This window comes from Oryctolagus cuniculus, chromosome 1, assembly GCF_964237555.1.
Source record: "Oryctolagus cuniculus chromosome 1, mOryCun1.1, whole genome shotgun sequence".
In the NCBI taxonomy this organism is placed as follows: domain Eukaryota; kingdom Metazoa; phylum Chordata; class Mammalia; order Lagomorpha; family Leporidae; genus Oryctolagus; species Oryctolagus cuniculus.
In genome coordinates, this window is record NC_091432.1 from 154,364,417 (window position 1) to 154,380,917 (window position 16,501).

General features: G+C 44.9%; 1 protein-coding gene across 5 annotated transcripts in view; it reads right to left on the reverse strand.

The window, feature by feature from the left end:
* PCSK5 (proprotein convertase subtilisin/kexin type 5) overlaps positions 1 to 16,159 on the reverse strand; it is a 437,660-nt gene extending 421,501 nt beyond the window's left edge. For 3 of the 5 annotated variants that reach the window (XR_001793338.3, XM_008256580.4, XM_051858772.2), the window contains exon 1: positions 15,444 to 16,159. Coding sequence is in view for 3 of the 5 variants with exons in the window: in XM_008256580.4 (XP_008254802.1) it covers positions 15,444 to 15,635 (192 nt within the window). In the remaining 2 variants the exon portion in view is untranslated. The remainder of the gene's footprint in view (positions 1 to 15,443) is intronic. The other 2 variants (XR_516723.4, XM_008256582.4) reach the window with 1 other exon arrangement.
* Between the last annotated feature and the right edge of the window lie 342 nt (positions 16,160 to 16,501).

Genomic DNA, 16,501 nt, shown 5'->3' on the forward strand with positions numbered 1-16,501 from the left:
CTGATCAACACAAGATCTACCCCGGTACCCCCAGGGAGATGATCACATTCAGCACAGCCCTTGGGGTTACTGGGATCCATGGAGAAGCAATCCTGGTCTTAGGAAGTCTGAGACTTGGCTCTCAGGGCAGATGCCGTCACACTCTGTACTCTGATTCTTACACTAAGAATGCTCATGGAAGTCAAAATCAGAAAGAATGACTTAGCTAACAACGCCAAGGTCTGAATCACTAAAAGATAAGCATCAGGCTACTCCTGGGATGCCTGGATTTTATACAGTCCACACAAAATGGACTTGTCAGATCACTGTTACTTACTATGCTCCTTTCAGAACACAGTGTGCACTGCTAGCCTTCCCTAGTGACTCTTGTAATTTTTCTTCCATGTTCAGATTTATTTTGCATGTCTAAAATACTTTAGAAGTCAATCAGTATTTAATGTTTACTTGCATAGAGCAAGACACCATGCTGCATGCTACAGAGTAATAATATAGTCCCTCATAAGGGGGAAAGGAAGAAAAGTATGCTAAATTCCCCAAGAGAATTTTGGGCAAACTACCATGGGAGTCAATAAGTTGAAAAATTAGGACAATTGTATCTCTACTTATATTTTATCTATACTTCCAGAGCAAGGAAGAGGAAATGAGATGACATTTGGGATATGGCTTCAAGAAGAGATGAAATTTCCAGAAATGTCATGAATCAAGTGAATATTCCAAATGGAGAGAGTGTGTACAGATACACCAAAGCACTGGGCAGCACAGTATCTGGGGAACAATTAGAAATTCAGTTTGGGCCGGCGCCGCGGCTCACTAGGCTAATCCTCCGCCTGTGGCGCCGGCACACCGGGTTCTAGCCCCGGTCAGGGCGCCGGATTCTGTCCCGGTTGCTCCTCTTCCAGCCCAGCTCTCTGCTGTGGCCCAGGAAGGCAGTGAGGATGGCCCAAGTGCTTGGGCCCTGCACCTGCATGGGAGACCAGGTGGAAGCACCTGGCTTCGGATCAGCGCAGCGCGCTGGCCGCAATGCACCGGCCGTAGCAGCCACTTGGGGGTGTCTCTCTCTCTCTCTCTCTCTCTCTCTCTCTCACTGTCTAACTCTGCCTGTCAAAAAAAATTTTTTTTTAATTAAAAAAAAGAAATTCAGTTTGACTTTTTAAGGGTCAGAGTAGAACAGATAATGGTAAAAATAGTTCAGAGACAAGTAGACACAGGCCTTTAAAGCCTAGAGAAGGAATTTGCTTGAATCCAATAGGCAATTGGGAACTACTGGTAGCTTACATACAAAGAAATAACATCACCAAAATTGCTTTTTAGAGCATTCTCCACAACCTTAAACTTGACCTCTTCTCCCTTGCTTCCCTTTCCACCAGCAACCTTCTCTTCCACAGGGGCCTCTGCATTTGCCATCTCCTCTGCAGAGGCCTCATTCTACCCCAGACCACCACGTAGCTGGCTCTTCGTTAACATTCAGGAACCTGCTCAAGTGCATCCTCCTCAAAGAGCCTCCCTGACAAACGTATTTAAAGGAGTTCTGTCACCCTTCGTCACTCTTTATTAGTCCACTACTACATTTTGTTTTCCAACAGCACTTGGGATCATTTGAAATTATCTTACTCATTTCATGAAGGCTTATCACCTCCCACTAAAATACAACTTCTGTTTGAGCAAATGTTGGTGTCTATCAGAATGGTTGACAAATAGAGGTACTCAATAACTATTTGTATTAGCTTTATTAAAATATAATTCACATACCACACAATTCATCCATTTAAATTATACTACTCAATGATTTTTAGCATATTCACAAAGTTTTGCAACACTCACTATACTCCATTTTAGAACATTTTCATCTTCCCCAAAAGCAATCCCACACCTATTACCAGTCACTCCGCAGCCTCCACCAATCCTTCCAGCCTCAGGTAACTACTAATCTACTTCCACTCTTTTTAGATTTGCCAGTTTTCTGCATTTCCTATAAACAGAATGTTACAACATATGGCCTTTTGTGACTAGCTCCTTTCACCTAGCTCATAATTTTCAAGGTTCATTCACATTGCAGCATGTATCAGAACTTCATTTTTATTGTGAAATAATGTTCCATGTTTATATATTCCTCAGTTGATAGTTTGTCTCTACTTTTTGGCAAGTATGAACACTGCTGTCTTGAACATTTGTTGACAAGTTTTTATGTGGACAAATAAATGATTTAATTTCTCTTAAAGTGGAATTACTGGGTCATATCATAGGTCTGTGTTTAGGCTTTTGAGAAATGTTGGGCTATTTTCCAAAGTGGTCACATCATTTTACATTCTCATCAGCAGTGTAGGACGGCTCCAATTTCTCTACATCCTCATTAATTATTGTGATTATTTGTCTTTTGATTGTAGGTATCTTACTGAGTATAAACTAGTATCTCATTAAGGTTTTGACTTACATCTCCCTGATGACTAAGGATGTTAAACATCTTTTGATGTGCTTATCAATCATTTACTTATCTTCTCTAGAGAAATATCTATTCAAATCATTTGTACTCATTTTCAAGTGAGCAATTTTCTTTTTTATTACTGAGTGTAAGAGGTGTTTTTTATATATATTTTATATACAAGTCCTCCATCAATATGATTTACAAATATTTTCTCCTATTGGGCTATCTTCAGTTTCTTGATGCTGCACTTTAATAACTTTTTAAGTAAAACAATGAAAAGAACTAATCCTTCAGGATAAAGACTTGTAACCAGCTCATAAGCATGTGATAGACAGTGGCAGGACAGGACCTAGAAGGGTGACTCAAGTCACCTGTTTTCAGCCTGAGTTCCCTTCATTGGTTCCCAAGAGTGTTCAACCAGCCCAGAAGCACTGATACCCTCCTGTGATGAGTCAGGAAATACAGCATTTGTTAAACTGATTCATGAAAGCTAACCAAGTAGAAAGAAGCCCCAAGGTAAAAAAAAAAAAAAAAAAAAAATTAAACACACACAAGAAAAAAATAAAAGAAATAAAGAAAGAAAAACAGGTCTTTGCTGGAAGCTAACCTTTAATAAATTTTAAGTGGGCTGCAATTTAGTTTTCTCTTTAGAAACTTTAGAATTGATGAATGGGATCCTCTCACAAACATATTAGTTGAATGCAACTAGAATAGGCCCAAGATGAGTAACTAGTATCCTTCTAAACTTCTAGTTATGGGTAATTGTTTATAAAATTAAAGGCCTGGAATTATCTCTTCCCCCTGTGCAATACTCAAAGTAGTGACCATCACAAACCTTTATTTTGGTTGAGGAACTTTAAGTACAGAAAACAAGATACAGGGGCTAGCAAGGTGGCATAATAGGTTAATCCTCTGCCTGCGGTGCTGGCATCCCATATGGGCGCCAGTTCTAGTCCCATCTGCTCTTCTCCCAATCCAGCTCTCTGCTGTGGCCTGGGAAAGCAGTACAAGATGGCCCAAGTCCTTGGGCCCCTGCACCCACGTGGGAGACCTGGAAGAAGCTCATGGCTCCTGGCTTTGGATTGGCGCAGCTCCAGCTATTGTGGCCATTTGGGGAGTAAACCAATAGATAGAAGACCTTTCTCTCTGTCTCTCCCTCTCACTGTTTGAAAATCTACCTCTCAAATAAAATAAATAAAAATCTTTATTTAAAAAAAATAAAAAACAAGATACAAACTTGGGAATATCAATATGGTGAGAATGAGTATATTTTTACTACTATGAAAGCTTCTCAGTATAGGAAAATATCACTTTGAAATTTATTACAAAAATATCAGCTCTTAAAATACACACACACACACACACACACACATCTAAATAGTTTGTCTCACTAGGAAAGGCATCAAGGAAAGACTAGCTTTTAGTAAAGCTTAACTAGTTTCAAAGCTGGCATGGTATCATAAATGTAATTTTCTCAAGACAGAATTAACCTCTTAGATAACACACAGAAGATTAAAATAGAAACTCAATGTTTCTTTTGTGAGGCTAACCCTAAATTAACAATAAAATTAACATATAAATGCACACAAAAATCAATCTATTATTATATAGAGCAATCTGAAAATATTATATATTGTTTACAGAGGAATACATAAGTAATTTTAAAAACCTACATTCAAAAACATATCCAAATTCTTATGATGCAATAAAGTTTAGAGTAAGAATACATAAAATATAGATTCAGAACAAAGCTTTGTTGTACTATATAAAATATGTATGTAAAGGGCAGAATACATGACATGTGAATAAATTATAGTTATAATTATCTGTTACAATACAGGGATAGAAAGCAGGCTATGTGACAAGCTAAGCTGGAAGTAAATTCCAAATGTGACAAGGTAGACAACACTTCTGAATCATCCTTAAATATTATTTCTGGTTTTATATTCTCTGTTTGCACTGTTCCCTCTATATTCAGTGCTCAATACAATCTCCAGTTTTTAAATCAAATATGAGAAGACACATTTGGGAGTTTAAAGCAATCACCCATGTGTCTGTCACTATCCCTTAAGTTGGTACAGGACATGCAGTGCAAATAAAAGCACACAGATGTGTAAAGTAGAGATAATACCTACATCTATCCAAGGAGAATTGAAATATAGGACAAACTTCATGTTTCTCTTCCCAGTAGGTACACTAGTACAAATTACTTGGTCCCATAATGTTATTCACACTAATAACCTGTCCAAGACCCCAGTCTTAGATTCTTGACTCCTTTCAAGCCTTCACCTGTTCCCCATTTGGTCAGCCCACCTGCATGTCCACATCTTTGACCTTATCATCAAATAAAACAGCTCTAAACAGTAGCTTACAAAAACAAACATAACAAAGCAAAATCCTCAGGATGGTTCTAATATTTTCACTCTTGCCATTCTTAAAGAACTGGTCAACCTTTTTTTTTTTTTTTTTTTTTTAACTTAAAGCTTGCCACTCACCCTATTCCTTTGGTCCTACCTCCTCCCACATAGCTTCGACATTGTGGCCAATCATTTCAAAGATATTCAAGAACTGTTTGGCTCCCACCCACAGTATCTCTTTTTGCCTTCCTTCTAAGCCTGATAAATTCAAACTCCCTATTTTGTCCTTTTCTAATCTCGTGAAAATTCATGAGAAAAGCACAATACAGAATCATTAAGAAAATAGTTCAACTATTCACTCATTCATTTAATCATTGCCTCCTAAGCAAGCGCTGAGTATAGGCTACAAATAACTCATTGCTCTTTGACAATTTTTTTATAGTGATCAGTCATTGATTTTTATCAGAACTTCCTAAAAGTGTTCCAGAACACTGGAGCACCCAGACATCAATTTTACAAGCCCCTTTCTCTGCCTTCACCTCTCAAGTGACAGAAGATCAAGGCTATTCTACACATGTGCGCCCTTCCTTTCTTCCCAGCATGGATTCCTCAAGACTCTCACTCACCTGTCACTCCTCTGTAGTCTCAGAGGTACTAATCTTCCTCCTCCTTTCCGAACCTACTCCTGTCCCCAGAAGCCCTCTATGCCTCCTGCTGCTCCAAGTGCCCACTGTGCTTCTGCTGTGCCGCACAATGCTCCAGGCACTGGGGTACAAACATGAATGTGACACTGCCCTGCTCTCAAGAAGCTCGCCAGCTCCTGGAAGGACATGCGTGCACGTGACCTAGCATTTTTCTGAGCATATTGGACATGTCTGCAAGGCAAAGGGAATGTGAAAAACAGGGCTGAAATGATTACAGGTTTAAAAATTTAAGTAACCAAACAAGATATATAATAGTTGAGATTTACTGAGTATATAGTACATGCCAGGTACTATTCCAACTACTTTTTAACCAATCCCCCAACAAGGAAATGCTCTAAATATATCCTTTTTACACATGAAGAAACTGAGGCACAGAAAGCTTTAAGATGCTTGCCTCAGGTCCCCCAGTAATGTTAAGATTCAAACTCTTTTAACTCTAGACCTTTGAATTCTAACTATGCTAGGACATTGTCAGGAAAGAAATGACAGGAGTGGCCAGCGCCACCGCTCACTAGGCTAATCCTCCGCCTGCGGTGCCAGCACCCCAGGATCTAGTCCCGGTTGGGGCGCCAGTTCTGTCCCAGTTGCTCCCCTTCCAGTCCAGCTCTCTGCTGTGGCCCGGGAAGGCAGTGGAGGATGGCCCAAGTGCTTGGGACCTGCACCCGCACGGGAGACCAGGAGGAAGCACCTGGCTCCTGGCTTAGGATCGGCTCAGCGCGTCGGCCATAGCAGCCATCTGGGGGGTGAATCATCGGAAGGAAGACCTTTCTCTCTGTCTCTCTCTCTCTCTCACCATCTAACTTTGCCTGTCAAAAAAAATTTTTTTAATTAAAAAAAAAAAAGAAATGGCAGGAGAGAATGTGGAGAGACAGTAAGTAAGAGAAACAGATGCACAGTAAAAAACTTTCTCTACTGTCCTACAACCCAACTTCCACTCACTAAACAAACAAGTATTGGTGCTGAGAACATACCAGTTACTCATCTCTTCCTTCTGGACTCTGCCTACGGCACTTCTGACTATTGCACACGCTCTAATGGGGGCATCCTTAAACCCCACGACTCTTGAACGGCTTCTTCCTGTCTCCTGTTTCCTTCCTTATTCCCTTCCCTCTTGCCCTTCTTTCTTCCGTCCTTCCTCCATACATGGAGACAGCCCTGTGTCTTCTAGTCTCTGCCCCCTCTCTCTTCATGCTTCACCTCTTAGCAATCTTATGCATTTACGTAGCTACATAGACATTGAGGCGGTGGAATCTTTTCTTCTTTCCTGATTTCAATTCTCTTCCATCTACCAGACATTCCTGTCTTCACGTCCTTCTATCAACCAACAAATGCTGATTATCTCACTTATATGTAGAGTCTGGAAAAAAAGTCTCCTATGCAGAAGAGGGTAGAATCATGGTTATGATGGGTGGTAAAGGAGAAGAAACAGGGAGATGCAGATCAAAGATGACAAATTCACAATGATGTATGAGTTCATCTAGAGATCTAATGTAAGTATTGTGTTTATTGAAATTTACTAAGAGACTAGATTTTAGGTGCTCCTTACCACATAAGGGAAGGGGGTACTATGCTAATTTGATTATCTATGGTAGTTTTTTTAATATATATATCAAAACATCATATAGACTTTAAGATTATATCATAAAAAATTAAAAACAAAATTTAATGCTAAGCCTATCTTTTTGTTCTTAAAAATGTTCCTGAAGACTGTCCAAATTCTTCAAATGAGCTCATCATTCTCATGGTCACAAGGTTAAAAATTTGCAGCTATCTTTGCCTCCTTCCTCATTTCCCAATTCCATGTGGTTACCAAGACCTTTTGAATACACCTCCATAAAAATCCAAATCTTCTCACTGTTACAGTTTCTGTTTTCATTACCTCTAAGATTTACAAACACAATAATCTCCCTGCCCCTTCCAGTTGAGTATGCTGCTGCTATCAGCAGACTTCCCCCTGACATGAGGAATCACACTTCGGTGCCCAGGACTACATTACCATTTGTCTCACTGGATGATAGTTGTGGTTACAAAGGCTCTGACTTCTTTTTTTTTTTTTTTTAAGATTTATTTTATTTATTTGAAAGACAGAGTTACAGAGAGAGGTAGAGACAAAGGTCTTCCATCCGCTGGTTCACTCCCCAGAGGGCCGCAATAGCCAGAGCTGTGCCGATCCGAAGCCAGGAGCCAGGAGATTCTTCCGGGTCTCCCACGCAGGTGCAGGGTTACAAGAATTTGGGCCATCTTCTGCTATCTAGGCCACAGCAGAGAGCTGGATCAGAAGAGGAGCAGCCAGGACTAGAACTGGTGCCCATATGGGATGCTGGCGTCTCAGGCCAGGGCTTTAACCTGCTGTGCCACAACACTGGCCCTGGGTCCTGGCTTCTTAAGAACACAGAATGACTTAGGAACTATAAGTGACCCGGTAGATTCTCACGTTTGTTAAATCAGTAGGCTGCTGTCTCTCCTTCTGAAGGATCATGAATATGTAGGTACTTCAAAAAGTTTGTAGAAAAACTGAATTAATAGGTAAATTTATTTTGGTACAGAAAATTGTGAAATCCATGAACAATTTTTTCACAATACACAGCATCCATGAACTTTTTGAAGACCTCTTGTAAAACTTTTTACCCTGTGTGATAATAGTGAAACTCCCTAGCCTTGGCCTTTAAGGCTTTATATAATCTGATCTATAGCAGGTTTTTTCTCAACCCACATCCAATCTCCCTATTCTAACAACAGCATCTTTCCTTTGAAGAACAGTACTTTAACTGGTGAGCTGCCTATCAAAGGTCAAGATCTCCTTTCAAGACTGAACATGTGACTCAACCAGACCTATACTTCTGTATCTGTGGACAAAGTGAGTGAGCTAAATGGGGGACAGGACCCCATTCAATGATCTGGACTGACTGGAATCTTTTTCAGGGGTTAATTTTAATACTATGAATCATATGAGCTTTGCTGCTCTGTGGAAAGTGCCTGTCTGAGAATAAAGCTAATATACAGAAACAGAGAAACTGTTGACGTTAGCACTACTATTGTCTTTTCAGCTGGATAGTCAGTCCCACGATTACTTTTTCTGAAACTCTTGAATCCAGATGTTTCAGAATTCAAAATTCTTCAGATGAAAAGACTACAATGGATCACATGAAGGATCAAGGACAACATCCTCATAATCACATAAATAAATATTTCTACAACAAAACAAATTTATGCACTATTTAATGTCAGGTTAGGTCAGAATATGTGTTTCCATGAAGAAAATACAAATCAGAACCCCAAAAAAGGTTCAACTTCTATCTTCAGAACTGGGCACAAAGACATGTGGATCTGTTTAAACCAAGAATTCCCATTTTCATATCTGCTTGTTTATGAGCTTCCTTTAGGTAGTATCAGTTGCATTCTCAATATTTACACCTGAAAGATTATCATCTATATTTTTCGTGGGCCTACTAAGGTTTAAGTGTTATTTCCCACTGCTCTTCTATACAACCTCATGTTACAATTAAATTAAGAAGACTATGCTTTTTTTTTTTTTTTTTTTTTTTTTTTTGACAGGCAGAGTGGACAGTGAGAGAGAGAGAGACAGAGAGAAAGGTCTTCCTTTGCCGTTGGTTCACCCTCCAATGGCCACCGCGGCCGGCGCGCTGCGGCCAGCGCACCACGCTGATCCGATGGCAGGAGCCAGGAGCCAGGTGCTTTTCCTGGTCTCCCATGGGGTGCAGGGCCCAAGCACCTGGGCCATCCTCCACTGCACTCCCGGGCCACAGCAGAGAGCTGGCCTGGAAGAGGGGCAACCGGAACAGAATCCGGCGCCCCGACCGGGACTAGAACCCGGTGTGCCGGCGCCGCTAGGCGGAGGATTAGCCTAGTGAGCCGCGGTGCCGGCCGAAGACTATGCTTTGATTCTTTAAATAAAACATCCTGCAACCTCCGTATTAAATATGCCTTATAAACCAAAGATGTCCAACTAGGAGGTGCGAAGCCTTTGCTGGTTGATTTTTATGTCAGTTGTCCCAGCTCCACACCTGAGTCCAGGCTCTTAGAAGAAAAACACACCTAACGCCATGCTCGTTAGGAGATAGTACAATCAGGGCTACACTGACTCTTCTCCCTTTCAGGCCCAGTTATATCCCCTGGGGCAATCATGAGACACAGAAAAACCACAAGTTGTTTCACTACAGAAATCCCCAGGAGCTACAGTCCTCTCTTATTTTCCTCTGAGCAGCTTCTGCATCTCTTTGGCGTCCTTATAGATCACTTAATGCTGCTCCCTGTGTCTTGCTTTACCTTTGGATCTACCTTCACTGTTACAGCACCTGATTTGCCCAGCAACCTTGTGAGGTGGATTCAGAAGGTATAATGATCTCTAATGAGACAAACGAGGAACTGAAAGTCAAGATGATTAATATAAGACTCTAGAGTTTCACTCTAACAGTTTGACTTCTGGGCTTGCTTTCTTTCTAGTCCCATTTTCCTTCCAGGATTAACACAAACTGAAAAGTTTACTGACATTTTATTCCCCCTTCAGACCCTTAGATTGTACAGATGCAACCTGTCGAAACTCATGACTATTAGTAACCTCACTCTAAACAACATGCAACTTTTATTTTTATAAAAATAAAAACTAACAGATAAATATATACATATATGAGGATATTTTGAAAACTTTATGGGAAATGGAACTACATCATGAATAAATGAATAAGTGAGTATATAAAAAAATGCATGACCTTCAAAACTCTCTGCACTGCAATAAACTTTAACCATTTCCCATGAACTTTCTGAGGCACTCTTGTATATGCAAATAGGTATGTGCATAGACACATCTTTGAGATGCATAAGCATCCACAAGCAGACATTCTTACCAGTCAAGAAGCCAAAGTTGGCTCCTTTGTCATTGAATCCAACCTGAATTAACTGAATAATACAGGCTGAAGCAGAACAGTGACGGAAGACACAGCAGCACATAACTTGAAGCGACAACAAAAACACCCCTCCCTGCCCAGGGGATATTTCTGGGTCAGGACTTCCTCTCTCAGCCAAAGAGTCAGACATTGCTGGACATTTTCCCAGCATACTACCCTGCTTCTCTGGCTGACCTTTAGGGTTAGGACCTCTGGATAGGAGCCCATGACAGATTGTGATATGGCAAATGTGGCTGCCCCTGGGCTCACAAAAATGTAGTTTTTCATTTCAAATAGACTCCAAAAATCCCTAATGGCCATATACAAGCCATTCCTTGTCCATGAGGTTAATGCAACAGACCCACCACCAGCAGGCCATGCACTCCGAATTGCTTTTTCCAGTCCTGGTTCCCCTCCATTTACCTCATCATGAGAAATATGCATATGAGAGGTCAGGGTTAAGGTTCCTGGGTGTGAAGAGCTGCCTGTGCAAAGCCAAATATATCACACAGGGATCAACCAGAGACTACAGCATCCATTTGCTCTTCTGTTTACAAAACAGTTAAGAATTTAGTCAGGGACCAGTCTAGTCCCACACAACCCATCAGGCCAGCCATCGCCCCTATTTCCAATGACATCCACAAGCACCTAGAAGCCTCTACCACACTGTAAATCAACATTTCAAGCATCCTGCTACTCACAGGTCCAAATTAGTCAGCAAAGCAGGACATCTTTGAGCAAGGTTCTTCCCCAGCCTTCCTACTAGGAAAATATTTCTTCTAACTTTAATCAAGCTATGTCCAGAATTAGATAAAATACACATTCAAATATGATTTAGCATAATACAACCAGGTAAGCTGTTATATAAAATAATGATTCTTCAGATACCTTTCTTCCCTTTTCTCTCTCTGCAGCTAGCACGTCCTATAATATCAAATGAGTTACAATAAGGGTCGATAAAGAAAGTGGGCACTGTCATGGGAAATCAGTCATAATTGTTGAGACTCCAATTGGAAATTGTTTTTAAACTATTTCAGGTTGTTAGCTGAAATGGAAAATCATTTTCCCTGTCTACAAAGCTCCTCTAACTCAGCCATCAAAAATTTATTTCCCCGATCATCCATTGCATCTTCTTGATCTTCCATTCTAAAAATGTCTTCCTTTCTCCACATTGAAAAAAGTTTGGATCTCAGTTATTTCAACCTTTCTCCACAGATTTAGATTCAAGAAACCTTTCGGGCAAGCCTAACTATGTGCTGAGCAATGCATAGTTAACTCTATTATCTAGAGATTTATCATTTTACAGATGAAGGAACAGGGGCTCTATTAAGTTCAGTGACTTTCCTGCTTTCACATACTTGCAAGTGGTCTCTCCAGAATTTCCAAGTGCATGTGCCGTCCATGAGGGCTGTAGGTAAAATATTTCCTCAGTATGGCTCACATGTGGTTTTAGCCTTCGGGAGTCAAGATAAGCTACTTGGTGTGGAGAGCGATTTTTGCTACTGGTGATTTTAGGCTTGGAATCAAGGATTACAAGCGAGTCACAGAGTGATAAACACAGCTATTGCATATTGCAATCTATTCATGAGAGACCTTCCCCTGGAATTGAAACAACAGAAAGTAATTCTTCTTTGTAGATACAATCCAATGAAGGCCCACAATTTACAATATATCAAATCTTATTTCTTTATGCCACTTCCATTCCTTAGCCAATAGACTGTTAGCTCAGAGGGTTGGAGCCCAGGATTAGTGAGGGAGGGCAAAGGCTCCTTCCTCCTTCCAGTGGCCTGCACACCTGCTTTTCTGGAACGATCCAGCAGGTGCTCTTGCTACTAGTTTCACCAAGAGGGACTGGACTTAGAACTTGTAGGCAAAGAGAAGCAGGGCATTCTAGAGCTAACATTAATACCAAGCAAAATATCCTATGTGCTGACATGACAAAAACTACTAAAATGATTATGGTTAGGAATCATTTCAGAATTTCAAGGCATAACCATTCACAAAATATAAACATCTTGTAAACTCTATCAAAACATAATGCTATCTCTATCACCACAGCAAGGAAACTCTCATTACAATCCCCTTCTAGAAATCAAGCATGCTGCTTTTGCCTGTTTGTTTCCTTGCTGCCTGTGTTACCCTCTACATTCTATATTCCATGAACAGAAGAAGCACACCTATTCTTCTCTACAGAAATCTCTTGGCCAGAAATTTTACATCTGGGGAACTTTAAATGTTAAAAGCCTACACAAAACTTTACATTGATATTCTGAGTAGATGATCAAAACTTCACCTTTACTGTGGTGAAAATTCCCTATATGATCTAGAATATTTTGATAATCAAGATATCCAAAATGCAACCAGGAGGGTAAACGACTTCAGAAATAATAGCAAGTTTTAGTTTCAATTTGTGACACAGGAGATGAGACCCTAAACCCAAATGGGTTAAAACCAGGAGAGCATTCCAGAGGCATTTGCAAATTAGTTAGTGCCCTCAATCACAGCTGGTTTATTGATGGAAAGAAAGAATAACAAAAGGATGTCTACAGTGTTAAAAGGTCAGAGCAGTAAAGGAGGAATAAGAAAAACATTTGGTCCTTACAGTACAAGGAGACTGCACGTATGAACTCAATTTGCCACCCCAAAGGTTTAGGCTGGGCTTATGCTCCTTTGATCTCCAGAGGAAATGCTTTACGCCTTGGAATAGCTGATCTTTTTACACTGGCTATGGCATCAATTCAAGGAGTCTTCTGTAACCTCTGTGCTCACAAACTGTCCTCATTTGTGCTATAAAAACCACAATAAACAAGACTTGGTGTGATCTGGATATAAACCTCCTTACTATCACTGTTTAAATGAAAAGGCATGGTTCTTCTCTCTAAGGCAGGGTTGCAGGGTACTGTAATGGTTGCTTATGTAAGTGTGGGTTGGGGGACAATTGCTCCCTCACACTATGCCAGATTCTGCATTATTTAAGTTGTACTCAGTGAATACAGAAAGATATAGGAGCTTCTGCCACTGCAGGTCCTGAAAGCACCCTAGGGCCATGCAGTCCAGGTTTGATTGAACTAAGTATCTGCCAATTAGGAATCATGGCTGCAGGAGCTATTAAATCAAGAGTCTTAGGAAACGAAGATTCCCTAGAAAACCCTCACACAGAGAGCCTAAGAACTGAATCAAGGCTTTGCCACTGTCTCTCTGGGCGGCCCTGTTGGAGTTCAACCCCCAAGAGCCTTGATTTCTTGTCCCGCGGTAAGTCACAGGCCAGGGTCGTTTGGCAATTAAGAAAGAGGCATATCTTCAAGGAACTCCTTCCAAATTTGCCTGGCATAGGGGAGTTGTTGAAGAATGTGGGATGTGAGTCTCTGGGAAGATTTCCCCCACTACTGTACTTTCAGGGCCAGCCTTCCTGGTTACATTCCCGAGATGGGTGCAGCGCTCAACTCTTAAGTCCAAATCAAAAGACCGCAACGGACCCGGGGTTTTTCTCCAAGAGACAAGGAAGGAAGCCAGCAGAAGCCTAACAAGCCGTGTGCAGATGACAGGCGCGCGGGCAACAAAATCTGGCGGGTCCCGCAACTTCCTCGAGGGCGGGGGAGGGGAGGAGCCGCGGCGGACGTGTAGCCCGCAGAGTATCCATTCCGTGCCCCTGGCCCCTGTCTTCCTGCTCCAACAAAATCGGCTTCTCTGGAGTGCGCCCTCCCTTCTCTGTGCGGGCTGCGAGCGAGACCTAGCGCTGCCGCTCACCTGAACCTTCCCGCGCTCCCTAGCTCCTCCTAACCGCGGCGACAGCAGCTCTCCGGGCGCTGCTCCCCTCGCCCCCCACCCCCACCCCGCAACGCCCAGGGCTCCCCGAGTTCCTGGATTGGGAGCGTCAGAGCATCAGACACCACCCGTGCTCTCCTGCCCCAGAGGCACCGGCTGGCTCCTTCCTCTCGGCTTTGGCTGGCAGAGCACACACACAGGGTGCGTGTCCCTTGAGGAAAGGGCGCCCCCTTCACCCTCTTCGCCCACCCCGGCAGAATCTCGCTGAAGCTTGGCCAAGGTCCCTTCCTCGGCCAGCCCGGGGGGAGCTCCCTGGAGGCAAGGGCGCTTTCTGGGACACAGTTCCACAGCCTTCTCCACCCCCATTTCTCATACGGACGTGGGGGGAGACTGGGGTGCTGGGGAGAAGAGAACGTGGCAGCCAAGTCCCTTTACCCGTCCTACCTCTAAATCACCCCACAGCATCCCCTCAGTGAGCTGGCATTTCCCTTCAGCACGGTAACTCTACCGAAAGCCCGCGGGCGACACCCCACAAAAACCCCGCGCTTCTGCTGCCCGCCCCGGGCCCGCCGGGCCGGTCCCGCCCGGGGGCAGCTTCCCCGTTTTCCCAGGAGCAAAACGCGGTCTACGCGCTTTGTAAGTTGCCCACCGCCCCCCCGCCCCCGCCGGAAGCACCCCCATGAGGGTCGAACCTGCGCCCGGCGCGGCAGCGGGGAGGTCTCCCCCAAATCTGCGCTCGCACCAGGTCCCGCCCCCTCTGACCCCCCTTTTCCCGCCTCCGCTAAAGCTCCAGTCCCCGCGCTCCGGCGACTCCGGCGCCCAGTGGACCCGCAGCTCGGTAAGAGGAAACTACTTTCTGGGCAGCATTCAGGTCGGAGCAGGAAAGGATGTCCCTGGCCGGCCGGGGCCAAGGGCGCACTCACCCCTCAAAAGCGCTCACCCCACCCGCTGAGACTTTTCCCTCAGGCCACCAGCGCTACCAGACTTTGCAGTCCACAAGGTCCCGCCAGGTCTGATACCGCCACGGAGTCACCTCAGATTTTTTTTTTTTTCCAGAGACCCTACCTGTCCCGTGTGGCTTGCCAAACACGAGTAAACAAAACACAAGCCCCGCCGACTTCGGGCCGTGTGCGTGTGTGTATGTGAGCGCGCGCACGAGCAAGAGAGCATCGCCCGAGAGTTCGGCAACAGCTGCAGGAGCATCTGGAAGAGGGGGAGGGGGCGCCGCGAGGGGACAAGGAGCACCCAGCGGCTTCAGGACCCAGGGCCCGGCCAGCCTGGCGTTCCTTACCTGTCCTATGTTGAGGAATCCGTACTTGCTGGCGATGCGGTCGGCCTCCGCGAAGCCGCCGGAGATTTTGACTGCCCAGTGGTTGGTGTAGACGCGCGTCCGGCACACCGGGAGCAGGCAGCCCCCGAGCAGCGCTAGCACGCACAGCAGGTCCAGTCGTCCCGGGCAGCAACAGAGGTTCCCCCAGCCCATGGTCCCGGCGCCTCGCTGCCTCTCTCCCTCGCTCGCTCGCTCGCTGGCTCTGCGCGCTGAGCGGCGCGCACAACTAACTTCGGCCTGGGCCGCCCCGGCGCGCAGCCCCGCGGCTCGCAGCCCCAGGCGATCGGCAGGAGGCGGCGAGCGCCGACAGGGAGCAAAGCAGCGGACCTCTCGCCGGCTCCTAGACCATCCCTGGGGCTGCGGAGACCCAGAGCTCCCCGCTCTCCAGCCCGCGGGGCGGTCAGCCGGCGCTCCTCGGCTCCGGCGCAGGGCGGGCGCCCTCCGCAGTTGGGTCTCTCCGGCCGGGCTCCGGGACTCCCCGACTGCCTCTTGCTCCTTCCTGGGCCCCCAAGAGCGGCGAAGTCGGCCGGCGGGGGCAGTGCAGCCAGCGGCCGGGCGCCCCCTCTGCTGGCCCGGGCTCCGAGCGCTCGCTGGCTGGCTCCCTGCGCTCTCTCCGGCACCGAGCAGCGCGCGGGGAGTGAGAGTGGCAATGGCAGCAGCGCCTGCTCTGCATAAATGACTCCCCCCGCCCCCTTCAACACCCCTCCTTTCCCACATCCCCCTCCTCCGCCCTCTCGAGAGAGGCCGCGGCCAAGCGCCAGCCGGGTCCTAGCGCCTCCGCGTTCTCCCGCTGTAATCTCCCGAGTCCCGGGCGGCCGAGGCAAGCGAGTCTTCTCAAATGACACGGAGGGGAGCTCCGGGGTCTTGATTTAACCCCTTTTTTCCCCTCTCTTCGTTACAGGATTTGTATTCTTCCGCCGCCCGTTTCCGAAAGACCGAGATTGGCACGCTGGTGCGAGTGAAGCGCCCAGAAGATTCATTCATCCTCTCCCTAAACGTCCTTAAACAACTAAGCATTT